The 16,922-nt window shown below is 45.5% G+C and overlaps 1 protein-coding gene across 2 annotated transcripts in view; it reads left to right on the top strand.

The window, feature by feature from the left end:
• The first annotated feature begins 16,632 nt into the window (after window positions 1–16,632).
• The window catches only part of SLC1A7 (solute carrier family 1 member 7), a 47,146-nt gene continuing 46,856 nt past the window's right edge, over window positions 16,633–16,922 (top strand). The window contains exon 1 of one of the 2 annotated variants that reach the window (XM_058551981.1): window positions 16,633–16,797. In XM_058551981.1, the coding sequence (XP_058407964.1) occupies window positions 16,633–16,797 (165 nt within the window). The remainder of the gene's footprint in view (window positions 16,798–16,922) is intronic. The other variant, XM_058551982.1, reaches the window with a different exon arrangement.

The following is a 16,922-nucleotide window of genomic DNA, read 5'->3' as shown; positions in this document are numbered from 1 at the left end:
TGCTGGCTATGGCTAGTATGAGGACTGGACTTGGAGCTCAGAGTTCATCTCAATCTGAGCCAGCTCAACACCTTTTTTTGTGTGTATGTGAGGAAGATCGGCCCTGAGCTAACATCTGCCAATCCTCCTCTTTTTGCTGAGGAAGACTGGCCCTGGGCTAACATCCGTGCCCATCTTCCTCTACTTTATATGGGACGCCACCACAGCATGGCTTGACAAGTGGTGCTTTGGCACGCGCCCAGGATTTGAACAGGCGAACCCCAGGCTGCCACAGCAGAGCGCACACACACAACCACTTGCGCCGCCAGGCCGGCCCCACAACACCTTTGACTAGGAAGCCTCCATGACCACAAAACTCTCTATGAGCTCAAGATAATCGTTCTGTCTTTGAAGCTTCTAGAAGGAGACAAATGAAGAAAAGGGAAAATAATATTTACATCTTCAAAACTATCCCCATTGGCAGCCTGAGAAAACTGAGACCCAGAGAGAAAAGGGACTTGTTTATGGTCACATAATTAATAGGGAGCTGGTCTAGAATCATAACAATAATAATGACAGTAATGACTAACAATTATTGAAAGTTTACTACAGGCTGGAAATTGCTAACCTATTCTAAGAGTGTACCCATTGGATATGATGTGGTAAAGTCGGTGCAGCCACAGGAGGAAAGAGAACAAGGCTTGAAAGGAAGAAGTTTATTACACTCACAGATCCCAAAGGGGGTCACTGCACGCCCCAGGCAGGGTCACGGGGAAAGCACCGGTGTCAGGCAGGAGACAGAAAGGAGCGAGGGAAAGTATAGGCCAGAACCTCTATTGAGGTTTCTGTAGGAAAGACAAGGCAGGGCAGGGTTGACAGTTTGGATAATTCTGCTGGGCTTTGGGCTACATAGGTGGACTCTAGTTGTCTGGTGCCTGGCCCTAGGATGACTTAGGGCAGGGGAAAAATTGGCTTGGTGTGTGTGAGTTAGACAAGGAGGTGGTTAAGGGGTATAGACTCAGGATTGCCTGGTTTGCATATGAGAGGTGTGCTCCTGGGCAGGCTGTTATTATCTTTAGGTATTAGCTAGACCTGGGAGGGGCAGTCTCTTCCTGGGTCTGTAAAGCCCCAAATGCCAGAGCGTCAAGAATACAAGAAAAGGGGCCAGCCCGGCGGTATAGCAGTTAAGTTTGTGCACTCCCCTTTGGCGGCCTGGGGTTCGCGGGTTTGGATCTGGGGCGTGGCCAGACACACCGCTTGTCAGGCCATGTTGTGGTGGCATCCCATATAAAGTAGAGGAAGATGAACACGGATGTTAGCCCAGGACCAATCTCTCTCAGCAAAAAGGGGAGGATTGGCAACGGATGTTAGCTCAGGGCTAATCCTCCTCACAAAAAAAAAAAGATAAAAAAGAATACATGAAAATATAGTTAATGTAATTGGCCCTGTGATGAATGGATGCCAAATAGACAAATACAGAATCTAAGAAAACACAGTTAGAATGAGTTTTTCATGTGTAATGCTATTTAATGCTCATAATTGTTCTCTGAACAACAAGCTATTATTAGCCCCACTGGTTACTGATGAGGAAACCGGGCTCCTGAGAGGTTAGGTGACTTGCTCACTGTCAGCCAGCTGGTAGGGAGGTGGAGCAGTATTTACACCCAGATTTGTGTCACTCCCGGGCCCACTGTGCCACCTTAATGTCCCCCTGTACCAAGTCCCAGGGCTCAGAAGGGAGTGGAAGGAAAGGTGGCCACACCTCCCTCCCCCACTTCCCCCCACTCTCCTGGCTGCTCCGTGTGGATTGAAAACTCTTCTCTACAGAAGCCAAGTTCTCTGGTTTCTCCTTCACACGGGAAGATAGGGAGGATGGGTCCAAATCCTGGCTCTGCTACTTACCAGCTGAGCGTCCATTGGAAAGTCCATTTATTTAGGCCTGAGAGTCCTTATTTGTAAAAAAATGATGAGGAGATCTTCCTCATGAGGTTGTTGTATAGACTGGATGAAATCATGTATGCCAAGGACTCGCACAGAATAGGTGCTGAATAAGTGGGTTTTCTCTTGGTGTGTGGGTTGAGACCAAGGCCTTCATCCACGTTGGGGGAGGTTATTTCTCTGAGGGTGCAGATGTCTCCTCTCCTAGCCTGAGAAAGCTATTCAGCATCAACCAGGGAGGAGGAGGAGGCACCCTCTCCCTAGGTATCTGCGGGCTGACGTCTGGGTAGGGAGAAAGTCTCACTCGCATTTGCCTGACCAGTCTGACTGCTCAGAGTCTATTGCAATATCGCAGTATACGCCTTTCTGTTGAGTCCAGACAGGACTGCAGGAGAAGCTGGCCGTGGCATCTGTTTCCGTGCTGTACACTCCACACGTGTGGACATACTGTACCTTAGAAAAGAAATCTAGAACCCAAAACATTTCACATTCCTTTAGTACATACATCTACTTCTATTTGCGTACTGAAGTTTCCGAGGTGTGTCTGGCTTTGAAAGGCAGGAACTTCTTTCTCTGTTATGTTTTTGCTTCCTTATACCAAACAACAGATGACTTGAATAACTGTTAAAAATTGTTAGTGTTCTCTGGCATCCCAGGAAAAGATGCTGCCCATTCAGTTAGATTGTCCTTAGATTCGTGCAAGGATGGGAGCCCAGCTGGGAGGGAGAGGTGCTGTGCAAAGAGGCTAACCACGTTTTACGTAGTATTTATTACCTCCCCAGAGCAAGTCTTTCAAGTATCCAGTCCCTGGACTTTCTCCCAGAAAGATATCAATATCAGACAAATAGAATTTAAGGCAAAAAATATTGCTGGAGATGAAGAGGGTCACTACATAATGATAAAATGATCAAGTCACAAGGAAAACTTATATGAAACTTAATAACACAGCCCTAAAATACATAAATTACAAATCAAAAGGACAACAAGGAGAAAAAGACAAATCCACTACTATATTGGTAGAGCCTAACATGCCTCAACCGGTAACTGATGGAAGAAACACACCCAAAAAATGAGTATAGATATTGAAGATTTGGACTAATGCATTCTCAAGTTTGATTTAATGGATATATATGTATATATATAACACTGCACCCAGAATCTGCAGAATATGCCTTCTTTCCAAGCACATCTGGGACATTTACGAAAATTGAACATTTACTGGGTCATAAAGTAAATCTCTACAGACTTCAAAGGATTACTGTCATGTATCCTCATTCCCTGTCTGCAATAGGGTCATTGGAAATGAATAACAAGTTTTTGCAACAAGTGGTGCTGGAACAATTGGATATCCACATGCAAAAAGATGCATTTAGACCCTTAACTCATACCACACACAAAAATTAATTTGAAATGATCATAGACCAAAATTTAAGAGCTAAGACTATAAAACTTTTAGAAGAAAACATAGGAGAAAATCTTCTTCACATTGGATTAGGCATAGAGTTCTTAGATATGACACTAAAAGTGTGACCCATAAAAGAAAAAATTGATGAATCAGACTTAATAAAAAAAATTTTGTACTTTAAAAGTCATTATTAAGAAAATGAAAAGATAAGCCATAGACTGGGAGAAAATATTTGCAAATCATAACTTGGATAAAGGGCTTGTATCCAGAATATATAAAACTTTTACAACTCAAGAAGAAGAAAACAACCCAATTTTTTGAATAGACAAAAGATTTGAATAGACATTTCACCAGAGAAGATATATGAATGGCTAACAAGCACATTAAGAGATGCTCAACATCATTAGTCATTAGGAAAATGCAAATTAAAAACACAAGGAGATGTCACTTCATGCCCACTAAAATGGCTAGAATCAAAAAGACAGACAACATTAACTGTGGGAAAGGATGTCAAGAAATTGGAATCCTCATACATTGCTGACAGGAATGTAAAATGGTATATTCCCTTTGGAAAACAGCTTGGCAGTTTCTTAAAAAGTTAAACATAAATTTATGTTTAACAACCTAATAATTCAGCTCAGAGATATCTACTCAAGATAAACAAAAACATGTGTCCACAGAAAGACTTGTCTATGAAAGTTCATAGCAATATTATTCAAAAAAGCCAAAAAGTGGAAACAATGCAAATGTCCATTAATTGGTGAGTGGTATATAACAAAATGTGGTATATCCATACAACGTAATACTGTTCATCAATAAGAGGAATGAACTACTGACACTTGTTACAAACATGGATGGATTTCAAAAATATTATGCTAAGTGAAAGAAGTCAAATGAAAAAAAGAACACATATTGTATGATCCCGTTTATGTAAAACGTCCAGAAAAGGCAAATCTATGGAGACGGGAAGCAGATTGGTATTTGCCTGAGGATGGAGGTGGGAATGGGGATTGACTAAAAATGGGCATGAGGGGTCTTTTGGGGATGATGGAAATGTTCTAAAATTGGATCGTGGTGATGATTGCACTCAGCAAATTTACTAAAAACTTTGAATTGTATGCTTAAAATGGGTGAATCATATGGTATGTAAATAGAGCTTTTAAAAAAAATAACAAAAAGTTAAGTAGGAATACCCTATGCTGGGAAGTTAAGAAACATACATATAAAAAAACCAAAAAGCAAAAACCCTTTTAGCAAACTAGGAATAAAAGAGAACTTCCTTAATCTGATAAAGAGTATCTACAAAAAACTCTATAACAATAACAATACTTAATGCTAAAATGTTGCAAGCATTTCTCTTTAAGATCAGGAACAACATAGTGCCCCAAATTGTGATTTTTCATTCAACTTTGTGCTGGAGGTCTTAACCGCGACAGTAAGGCAAAAAGAAAATATATATAGATATGTATATATATATAAAATGTGTAAGGATTGAAATGGAAGTAAAGCTATCGTTTGCTAATCATATACTTGTCTACAGAGAACATCTCCAAGTATAAGGGAATTTAGTAAGTCAACAGGATACAAAAATGCAATAAAACAGGATACAATGTACAATAACATCAAAAAGTATAAAGTATATAGAAATAGATTTTTAAAAAAGATGTTTGGGGCTGGCCCGGTGGCATAGTGGTTAAGTTGACGTGCTCTGCTTCGGTGGCCGGGGGTTCACGGGTTTGGGTTCCAGGTGCGGACCTACACGCCACTTGTCAAAGCCACGCTGTGGCAGCATCCCATATAAAGTAAAGGAAGATGGGCACGGATGTTAGCCCAGGGCCAATCTTCCTTAGCAAAAAAGATGAGGATTGGCAACAGATGTTAGCTCAGGGCTAATCTTTCTCAAAAAAAAAAAAAAAAGATGTTCAACACTTATGGAGAAAAATGATAAAACTATTGAAACAAGACCTAAATAAATGGAAAGATAGACCATGTTCATGAATTGGAAGAATCAATGTCTTTAAAGATATCAAATCTATCGAATTGATAAATAATTTCCATGCAATTACAATAAAAAAATCACAATTTTTTTCTGGAACTTAAGTTTTTTTTCTAAAATTTTTGTGCATTTATTGAAAACATACATTCCTGAATAGGAAGAAAAAGAGACTTGCCTGGCAAAGTATCAAGAATTATCACAAACTTACAGTAATTAAGACAGAGTGGTATCGGGGCTAGCCCAGTGGTGCAGCAGTTAAGTTTGTGCCTTCCACTTGGGCGGCCGGGGTTCGACGGTTCGGATCCTGGGCGCGGACCTGGTCATCACTCATTGGGCCGTGCTGAGGTGGCTTCCCACATAGAAGAACTAGAAGGACCTACAACTAGCATATACAACTATATACTGGGGCTTTGGGGAGAAAAAAGAAAAAAAAAAGAGGAAGATTGACAACAGTTGTTAGCTCAGGGCCAATCTTCCTCAAAAGAAAAAAAAAGACAGAGTGGCATCAACAAAAGTATTACAGACTAAACATACACAGAACTTGATTTCATTGCAGAGCAGGCATTTTAGTGTGAGGTGAAAGCATGTGGCACTGGGACAATTAGCTAACCTTACGGAAAACATGACTTTAGACTCTTAACGTTAGTCTTTAACCAGATTATTTAGACCTATATGAGAAAAGTAAAAGTACATAATTCTTAGAAATTTATGTGCAAGTGTAACTTTATCAGGGTGGGGAAGATTTTTAAAACAAGACACAGACAAATCATAAAGAAAAAGATTGATACATTCAATTACCTTAAAAGTTATAACTTCTGTTTATCTAAAGATATCACACATAAGCCATAAACTGGGAAACACATATAAATGATAAAGAGTTAACATCCAAATTATATAAAGAAGATCTATGAATTGATAAGAAAAGACAAACAACCCAATTAAAAATAGCCAAAAGAAATGAGCAGGAATTTCACTGAAGAGGAAACACAGATGGCTCACAGACACATTAAAATATATTTAATTTCAGTCTTCAGGGAAATGCAAATATACGTCATAATGTAATACTATTTCACACCTACCAGATTGGCAAGAACAAAAATTAATCAATACCAAATGTTGGTGAGCATGTGGAGCAATGGGAACTTTCATACATTGTGGATGAGTGTATCAGTTGGTAAAAGTAATTTGGAAAACAGGCGGCACGACCTAGTAAAGTTGAACATCTGCATAACCTATGACCTAGTAATTCTATTGCTACGTATGTAACCTAGAGACAGTCTTGCACACGTGCACTTGTATTCAAGAACGTTTATAGTGGCATTGTTCATAATAGGCAAAAATTGGAAAAAGCACAAATGTCTATCAACAATCTATGATAAATAAACAATATTCATTCATATCAAGGAATGCTATACAGCAGGAAAAAACCCAAATTATTAATCCACTCAATGACATTGAATCTCAAAAGCGTGATGTTGAGTGAAAAAAAATGAAATGTGATTCAATGTACATAAGTTCAATAATAGGCAAAACTATATATATATTCAAACCTATAAAGAAAAGCAATAGAATGATAAAACATAAAATTTGGGAGAGTGGTTACTTTTGGGAGAAAAGAAATAAAATTAAAACTCCTCTTTTAAATAATCAGCACATGAGATGGTTAAGATCTATGCTCTTAATTGTGGCATCCTTAGATTTTACTGATCATAGCTTGGGGCCAAAGGAAGCACAACAGCCCTCTGCTAGAGCGAAATTGCCCTGACACACATCCCCTCCTAAGAGTTTGGATGCTGTCAGGAGCCAGGGAGCCAAGCCAGCCTTACTGACCCCAACAGGAGCTACACTCTGACCTTGACCTCGACCTCTTGACTCTTGAGCTAATGGCTCAAGATTCTTAGAACCATTGCCCATATTGTCTTCCTCAAGTGCCACATTCACCGTCAATCAATCAATCTATCTATCTACCTATCTATCTATCTATGTATTAACAAGCCCTGGACTTAACAATGAGAAAGATGAGATTTAATTACAACTCAGAGCCAGTTCACTTTTGACCTTGGGTAAATCCCTTTCCTTAGCTGTCATCTCTTCCCTCCTCTGTAAATCATTGCTTGCTCTAGATCAGAGTTACTTGACCCTTGTGAACATATACTCTCTTTGGAGGAACAGAAAAGCTTCACACTCCTCAAAGATTATGATGTGGACCTTAGGGAGGAACATTCCCTTCTCCCCAACATTGGGAATTTTCTTCGCTAGTGGTATAAAGTAGAAATAGCTCCTCTAGCCAAGATGGTTTTGTTGAGCTTCACTCTGTGGTTCATGGAGTAAAAGAAGAGGGGATTTCTGTTTATTTTCCAAAAATAAAATGATGATATTGAGTATGCTTTTTAAAGCAAAACCTCCCTGAGTCTCTGCCGGGCCCCTCTAGCGGTTGTGTGGCCTGCCCTTCCTCCCAGAGCGGAGCATCACTCAATCAGACGACCGGTCTGTGGTTGTGCCCAGCTCTGGTGTCTGGTCCGGGTGTGTGAGAAGGCCCAGGAGGGGAGGTTAGTGAGCTCCTCCCCTGAGCTCCTCATTCCTGCCCCTGGGAAGGCTCGTTCCTGGCCTGGAGAGTGTTCATGAGCACTGCAGCTCCCACTTTAGCCAGGCTCGGAGTGAAGGATTCCACTGGTCAGCGTCTGCACCATTTCTTGTTTTTCGTTGTTGTTGTTTTGGGGTTTTTTTGTGAGGAAGGTTAGCCCTGAGCTAACCTCTGTTGCCAATCCTCCTCTGTTTTGCTGAGGAAGATTGGCCCTGGGCTAACATCTGTGTCCATCTTCTTCCACTTTATATGGGACGCCGCCACAACATGTCTTGACAAGCGGTGTGTCGGTGTGCGCCCGGGATCCGAACCTGCGAACCCCAGGCCACTGCAGCGGAGTGCGCGCACTTAACTGCTATGCCACCGGGCCAGCCCCAGCGCCATTTCTTCTTCCCCGACTCTGTGAAGGGGAAATCATCCAAACACAGGCATACCTGATAACGTGGAGGGACCAGTTTATTGTGGGCTTTCCTGGTGGCCAGTTCTCAGCAGGATTTTCCTTAGTGTTGCCCAGATGAAAGTTTTCAGTGGTCAGCACCCTATCCCTAGATCTGGGGGTGGGTGGGCACTGTGAGAGAGAGGGTCTGGAAAAGATCATTGAGGGCCGAGAGCCCAGCGCCCTCCTGCCCTCACCCTCATCCCATCCGTTGCTTGACTCCATTCTGCTACAGGCCCCCAAGACATCGTCTAGCTATTGTTTGTTTCTCCCTGGGCACAAGGAGCTTATTGCCTCCACAGGTAGCCCATTCCATCTTTAAACATTTACAGTCGTCAGATTCCAACATGCTGAGGAGTTAGGCACTAGAAACAGTAATGTGGTGGGAAGGAGGGGGTCCAAGAGCTTTTGAATAAATTGCTCTCTTTGCTTCAGCTTTCTGAATTGGGGTCTCTATATCTTGCAACCATTTGTTGAGTGGTTAGTACATGCCAAGCTCTGTATTAATTATTTTTCATGTAAGATTCTATTTAAACTTCCCCAAACCCTATGATTTAGGTATAATTAATATCCTCATTTCATAGGCAAGGAACTAGAGATTCAGAGCAGTGAGGCAACATGCCTAATAGTCACCGGGCTAGTTAGTGGTGGGACAGGGATTTAAATCCAGGTTTGTCTGACACCAAAGCCCACGCTCTCCACTACCATACCTGCCTGTCTCTCAGCCTCATCGTAGCTTCAAGAAGCAAGGAGTCATCTCTGAGCTGAGAAAGCTAAGGCTCAGGGGATCAAATGACTTCCCTGAGAGCACTCTGCAGCATCGGAACAAGAACCTAAATCTTTGCCCTTCTCCTGACTCGTTCACCCTCTGCCCAGAGCCTCCAGTGCCTTGGTTCACTCTTATCCTGACTTGTTCCAGAAACCAAGGTTGAGTCCACTCCCTGTTCAATTCCTTAATCTGATTCCCTAACATCTGCGGTCCCAACTGCCCAAGATCAGTCTTTCCCCAGTTACTGGCCGCTATGGCTCTGCAGATAGCTGTCCTGTGTCCCCCACCTTGCCTCATTCAACAACCACTGACCTCAGCACCTTCCCAAAGGAAATGAGCGTCTGGCAGCCAGAGGCAGCAGGTAGCAAGAGCCTGGACACAGGTTGTGCAAGAGACGGTAGTGGTGGGGGTGTGAGGAGGTTGCTCTAGAAAAGGGTCCACACGGTTACTGCTGTGCAGGTTAGGAGATAGAGGCAAACTCTGCACCATAAAGGAGACAGGCTAGAAAACAACAACAAAGTGTTTTTGGGTTTAGGGAGGACTGAGTAGGGAGGGGAAGACCCCAGTTCTGTCCCTGACTTGGCACCTGGTTTCCAGGTGGCCTGACCTAGGCTTCCTTCCCTCTCAGGGCCTCAGAGAGTGGACCAGAATGTCTCTAGGGCTCCCTGTGGGCTTTAAGCCTGGGTTTTGAACCCTGGCTCCCTGACTTGGTGGCTGTGTGGCCCACACAAGCGCGAAGCAGTGGGCTGAGGAGTGGGCAATCACCTGGCCCAGGCGGTGGCCTGCAGGCTCTTCTGTGCCCACGGTGGGTGGGGCCTCAGCTGCTGCTGCCCTAAGGGGGAAAAGTAGACATCAGAGAAGGCAGAGCAACGAGGAAACTGGAGCAGCTGATCCTAAGTTCTGGAGCAGGCTTACAGGAGCTAAGACGTTAGACGTTTCACACAAGAAAGACAAGAAAGCCAAGGTGTATGCAGGCCTTGCCAAGAGATGAGTGACTAGGGTAACGTACTAGACATTTTGCCATGTCTGCCCAGCTTATCCGCTTTTCTAACTGCTACCACACACAGCCTCAGGGTTGCCATAGAAGCAGCAATTTTAAACAATGTGACCCTGCCCCCTGCTCCTACTGGTCACAGATGATTGGTCCAAGCTGGGCCAATCAGAAGCTTACCTGGGAATTTTGGACTTGGGGTGAAACAGAGCTGCTGGTAGCAGTGTTTCCTTCGTGTGGACCAGGAGCAATAGCAAAAATGCTCCATTTCTCCATTAGAGAAAGAATAATGTAGCACAAATATCACCACCAAAATGTAAGCTCTATGAGAGATTGTTGTCTCTTTCTATTTATTGCTGAATCTCTAGAATACACCTGGCATGTCATAATAATGATAATAATGGGAACATGTATATAGTGCTTACTACAATCAGACAACTGTCCTAAGTGTTTCACACGTGTAATTCATTTAATTCACATGATAACCCTACAACATATTATTATTCCAAAATTCCCTGGGAAAACTAAGACACAGAGTAACTCGTGTAAAATCACACAGATAGTTGGTCTAGGAGCCAAGATTCACAGACAATCATCTGGTTCAAGTCTGTGCTCCTAATCACTATCCTACACCACCTCTTAGTGAACATATGGTGAACGAAGATGGAAGAACGGATCAGGCATACAGAAAGGAGAGCTGGTGAGAGAGAGAATTCTGTTCACAATCGAGAACCTCGCTCAGGTGGTCTTTGCAGCTCAGTCCTACTCCTGCCCTTGGGTTCTGTGAAAGCCTCCCCATCCAGTCTTATAAACAGGACTGGTTTCATGGGCATCAGAAGAGTCCCATGCTTGGTTTAAAGCTCTGTTGTCACCACCTCTAAATTCTTAATAATTTTATCTTTGAACTTGTGTTTTATAAGCAAAGTCTGAGAGGACAATGGAACATGCATGTGAGCAGAGAAGAAACACACAATGTAAATGTCCACACTGCTCCTTGCCACTCCATTCGCATACAGTACATGCCATGCCCCATGAGCTCAGAATTCTGGTAAACTAGCGATGTGTGGGAGTTGGGCAAGACTCAAAGCAAGTCCAAGGAGAGCGTGTTATGTCTACAACCAAATAAGCAGAGGTCCTGACAGCCAAGAGAAACCACACTTTCCTGGAACCAGAACTTGCTTCGAACACAGAAGGGAGACCATGGCGTTCTAAGAAACACACATGACTGAGGAACCTTATATTCTTTCTTAACTTCCCTGTATTAGCCAACTCCTTATACCGGAAATGATATAGAAGAAAAATGAAAGTCAGGGAAATCCATAGCTCCTTTCCTTTTCAGTCCTTCCTTACTCCCAGTATGTGGAGAACATACTGGTAGAACGTATATGTATCTAGAAGTGAAATAAAGACAGTGGAATTAGTTTTGTGCAGCGCTTCTGCTGTTCTAGTTAAGAACAAAATCCACATACATATATGAGCTACTAAATACAAACTGTGTCATTTGGGTGATTCTGCATGCAAGTTAAATGCTCTTCTATCTGCATTTAAAACTGGCTTTGGAAATATAAAGATGAATGGGAAAATTCATGCTAATAACAAATTTTTAATTTTTATTTACTTATGAATGACATTAAATAGCAAATAAAAAACCCCAGGATAAGTTGAAAAAGGAAGTATGGAAGAAAGAAAAAAGCTATATTTTAGTACTTCCAATGCACTTTTTTCCCTGCTTTTTGAACAAAAAGCCCCACATGTTCATTTTGCACTGGGCCCACAAATTGTGCAGTTAGCCTTGCTTATAAATGCCCTCTTTACCTAAGCCAGCTTGTTTTAATTTCCTGTTATTTGCTAACAAGAGTCCTAACTAACTTGAGAACTTACTTTGAACTTGCTGGGGTTTTAACTCTATACTTTGCTCCAACTATTATATTCAAATGAGTGGAAGTATGATGCAATGTATAGAACACTGGTTTTTACAGATGCAGAAACAAGGCTCAGAGAGGTTCACCAATTTGGGCAAAGTCACACAGCTTCCAAGGGAAGGATCTGAGATTTGAATCCAGCTCATTGTGACTCTAGAAAGTCCAACAGAACTTTCTGTGATCATGGAAATGTTCTGTACCTGGGCTGTTCAATATGGTAGCCACTAGCCACAGGTGGCTACTGAGCCCTTGAAACCTGGCTAGTGCAACTAAAGAACTAAATTTTAAACTTTATTTAATTTTCATTCATTTCAATTTAAGTAGTGTGACTAGTGCCCCTGTATTGGACTGCACAGATCCAGAACTTGGGCCCTTACCCTGTACCCCGACACTTGACTGACTCAGCGAGCGTGGTGAGGGCCGAGTCACTCCCTGGCTCCCTCTGCTACGTGGATCTTTGACAGAGCCCGGTGCAGAGTGGGTGCTCCACTAACAGCAGCTAAGTGGTTTCCTGGGTGCTCAGGCCCACTTACTACAGATGAGAAATCCAGACAGGAGGGGCTGGAAGGGTAGAAGGAAGGCGACCTGAGAGCCTGCCTCCGGAGAGCCGCTTCACCCCATCGTCCAGGCAAACGTGGGAAGACCTGGCCTCGGCGGGGTCAGGACAGCCCCTCGTGACTAAGGCTCACGGGAATCCACACCCAGATGGGCTATCTGTCCACAGAAAACCTTCTCGGAAGGGCCCAGACTGCAGCGAGCCGGGGGACGTGCCAGGGAGGAGGTTAAGGCCTCTGGTATGTCTCTGGAAAGCAGCCAACAAACCGGGGGCTGTAGTCACCAGACACCAGCTGGGAGCTCAGACAGCTTAACCTAAACTCACTCTGATACGCGGTGGAGGCTGAGGCCCCAGGCCCGCTGCCCACCCCAGCCCACGGGTCCACTGCGGGGTCTCAGATCCAGCTCGCACCTCCAGCCTGGGCCCCTCTTCCAGAACAGGCTCTCCTCTTGCCTCCCCCTCACCAGCACCCCGTGCTCTGGATTAACTCTAGGCCTATTCAGGAATCCACTAGATGACCCCTCCTCCAGGAAACCTTCCTGCACCCACCGCCCTGGGCCAAGTCAGATTCTCTACTGCCCTGGAGAATCAGTTATCATTAGCCAACACATCGACCCTGCTGCTCTCCACCCTGGCACACCCTGTGCAGAGCTGCTGTGGGGAGAAACAGCTCGACCATAAACTCACTTCTGCGGAGTGGGGCAGCTGCACGTGTGCTTGGTGATTCGGGCTAGTTTTTGACAACACTGGTGATCTTCTCTGCCCGCAGCATCTTAATCTGTGCGGCTCAAATCTCCCAAGACGCATCTCCTGGGCTTCCTGCTGTCCATTCGTTTTAGCTGCTCTGGGGGGCAACTCCTTGCTCCTTGGGGTGCCCCCCAGTTCCCTACAACGTTGAGGATGACCCCTCAAGCTGTTCTCAAATGACACGGTAACAAAATGAGACAATTTTAGTCTCCTAGATTTTTATTTCCTTGTCAGAGCCACTTAAAAGGGAACCAGGGTTAATCCCGGGTGGTGACTGCGGAAGGGCCTGACATAGTGGGAGGAGAAGGGGGAGGTGCTGTGTCTGGGGTAGTCGGGGAAAGCTTCAGGGAAGATGGGCATTTGGCCTGTGACTTTAGAGACAGAGGGAAGGACATTCTAGACAGAGGAGATAGTATGGGCACAGCGTGGAGGCCTGAGAGAGGATGCAGCACTCAAGGAAGCTAGAGGTATGATGAGCGGAGGAGGTGAAGAGCTGGAGAGGTGAGTGGAGGGGGTGGTTACTGGAGAGGTGAGTGGAGGGGGTGGGGAGCTGGAGAGGTTAGCGGAGGGGGTGGGGAGCTGGAGAGGTGAGCAGAGGGGGTGGTTGCTGGAGAGGTGAGCAGAGGGGGTGGGGAGCTGGAGAGGCGAGCAGAGGAGGAGGTTACTGGAGAGGTGAGCAGAGGGAGGGGAGCTGGAGAGGTGAGAGGAGGAGGTGGTTGCTGGAGAGGTGAGCAAACGCAAGCCTCCGCCTCAGACTCTTCCCTAAGGAAGCAGGGACTTCATCCTGGAGGCTGGAGTGTTCCAATGTGTGTTCCCCAAACACAGACCCATGGGATTCTCTGCTCCAGAAGAGGGCTGGGGTTCTGTATCCTCCACTTGGAGACTTCCTCCAACACACGTTAGTACTGTAAAGGCTCTGCTAAAGCTAATAGTGACCACTGTGAGTGTCAGCAAGGCACCAGGCAACACTCGAAGCACCTCGCATGCATCACCATATTTGACCCACATGACAAGCCCATGAACTAGGGACTGTTGTATTCTTTCTATTTCACAGAGAGGTTAAGAAATTTGCCCAAGGTCATGCAGCTAGCAAACAGCAGAGCTAAGGTCTGAACTTGAGAGGTCTGGCTTGGAGCTGTCCTGGAGTAAAGAACCTGCTTAACTTTGTTTCATCCAGCATTTCCCAACTTGCTTTTAATTAAGGGAAAAAATTAAGTAAACTCATTATCAATCACTTACACTTTAGTGTGAATTAGTCCTTTCTTAGAGCCCCTCAATTTTCTTATAAGCTCCCTGAGGGCAAGTACTGCGTCAACTCATTGCTGTGTCCCCAACACTCAGGAGGGGTGACATGAGATGGAGCTATGAGAACATTTACTTGAATGAGTTGTAACTTTCCCTGTTGAAGACAGTGGGAGCAACAGAAAGAAAGGCCTGGAGTCTGGGAGGCAGGTGGTGGTAGTGTCAGTGTGGGAGGGACGGGAGGCAGGAACAGTTGTGGAGGCCCCAGGAGAACCAGAGTCTTGGGGCTGAAGTGGAAAGCAAGACTCATCCACTTCATGGCTGAAGGCCAGGCCTGGGCATTGATGGAACCGCAAATCCAAATTCTACCCAGAACGTTTTCTCTTCTAGACAGTAACTGAACCACCTGGTTAATTGGAAAATGAGGCATTTGTTGGAGTCGAAGGTGTATCAGGAAATTCTTGATCTTAAGAGCTGGAGGAAAAAACCTCTCAGACTTTTATCTGCCTATCCACCCACCTCCACACCCCCAAAGCTGCTGGCAGAGAGCAGGGACTTCGGAAGCTTGGCATGCTGAGACGAGGGGTCCTTACAAAGCACTCAGCCCGGTCCTCTCGTTCCAAGAAGGGCAAGACGAGGCCCAAAGAGAGCAAGGTCACGGAGCTGCTTAACATGGGACCGGAATCCGAGGGTCCCCAGCACCCAGACCTCTCCGCCCAGATTCCCAGTAGTTCCTTGGCCCCGTGCTCTCCATCCTCCTCCCCCTCCCCTGTGTCAGGCAAGGCAGCCCTTGTGCAACCCCTACCACGGACCGTGCTCCCTGCTGCCGCCTGACTGTCGGTAATGAGATTACAGGCTCCCGGTGAAATAGAAGAGTTAATTCCCTCTGGCTTTACAGGGCAGGCCAGGCCCTGAGAAATAGCAAAAAGAAAATCTTTCTCTAAAAACGCCAAATGTAGCTGATGATCTTCCAACAGCCCTCTCCCTTGTTCACCTGTTACAGTTCACCACTGCTTTCTCAAGTACTTTCTGGATGGGATGCTGCACAGCCCCAACGAAGTAGATGCTATTCTTAGGTCTGTTTTACGGATGGGGAGACTGAGGCACAGTGAACTTAAATGGCTTGTCCACACAGCTACTAAGTGGCAGAACTGGGACTTGAACGTAGGTCCTTGGGCTCTGTCATCTTTAAAAATAATAGGCCCTGAGAACCTACCAGGTCCCCAGCGTTAGGCTTACAGCGGCCATGAAGGATGCACATCACAGCGAGTGGCAGAGCTCAGGTTTGAACTCACGTCCACTGGATTCAAATCCTACATTTCCCACAGTACTGCTGAGCACCTCTGAACACATCCACCTGGTCAAGCGCTGGACACCAAACTCTGCTGCTTGCTGGCTCTGCGACCATGGCCAGGGGACTCTGGCTCTTGGGGTCTCAATCTCCCTTTCAGGCAAATGAAGGTCAAATTCCAGGGTTGTCGGGATGGTTCCCTATGATTCACAGAGGTAGAGCAACGAGAACAGGCCTGGCCCACAGCACATGCTCATTTCTCAACCTCTTTCTGCCTCAGTTTTCTCATCTGTAAAATGATACAGTACTTATTTTTGGGGATTAGTGTTAGGATTAAATGAGTTAATACAACCAATGTGCTTCTAGAACAGCACCTGGTGCATAATAAATGCTTAATTAATGTTAGCAATTGCTGGTATCTGATTGCCTTGCCTTCAACTCTTTCTAGAACGAAGTGGGGGCAAAAATCAAACCAACCAGCAAATGTTCCTCTTGTTCCTCCCACCAGTCCCTGGTTCCCTCTCCCGTTTAAGAGGAGCACTTGGCTTTGAGGTCCGAACCCCCAGACCACGTGGCCTGCTCTAATTTCCCAGGCCCTAATCTGCTCCCAGCTCCTAATGATGCGCTTGGTAATAGGATTGTGGCGTCCCTCCAGGGCAGCCACGCAGGCGGTTGCCGTGGGGCTGGCCGCCGGTGCTTAGCAACCCTGACCACCTGCCCGCTGAGGAGCCCGAGCCCCCAGCCGGGACCGTGTACCCCTGGCTGGCCTCTCGTGCATGGAATGGTGCCAGCGGGCTGGGCTCATCATGGTGCCGGGTGCCGTCCTGGCCCGAGGGAGGGATGTGTGCAAGCGGAATGGACTGCTCATCTTGTCTGTGTTATCTGTCACCGTGGGCTGCCTCCTCGGCTTCTTCCTGAGGACCCGGCGCCTCTCTCCACAGGTCAGCCACCTGGGGCGGCACGAGGCCCCATCCAGGAGGGGTGTGTGGTCTGAGGGATCTGGAGGTCACATTCCCACTCCATGGCTCCCCGAGCACACGACAGTGGGCAAGTCACTGCCTCTCTG

This window comes from Diceros bicornis, chromosome 13 (genome assembly GCF_020826845.1).
Source record: "Diceros bicornis minor isolate mBicDic1 chromosome 13, mDicBic1.mat.cur, whole genome shotgun sequence".
Taxonomy (NCBI): Eukaryota; Metazoa; Chordata; class Mammalia; order Perissodactyla; family Rhinocerotidae; genus Diceros; species Diceros bicornis.
This window is presented reverse-complemented; position numbering and strand designations above follow the sequence as displayed.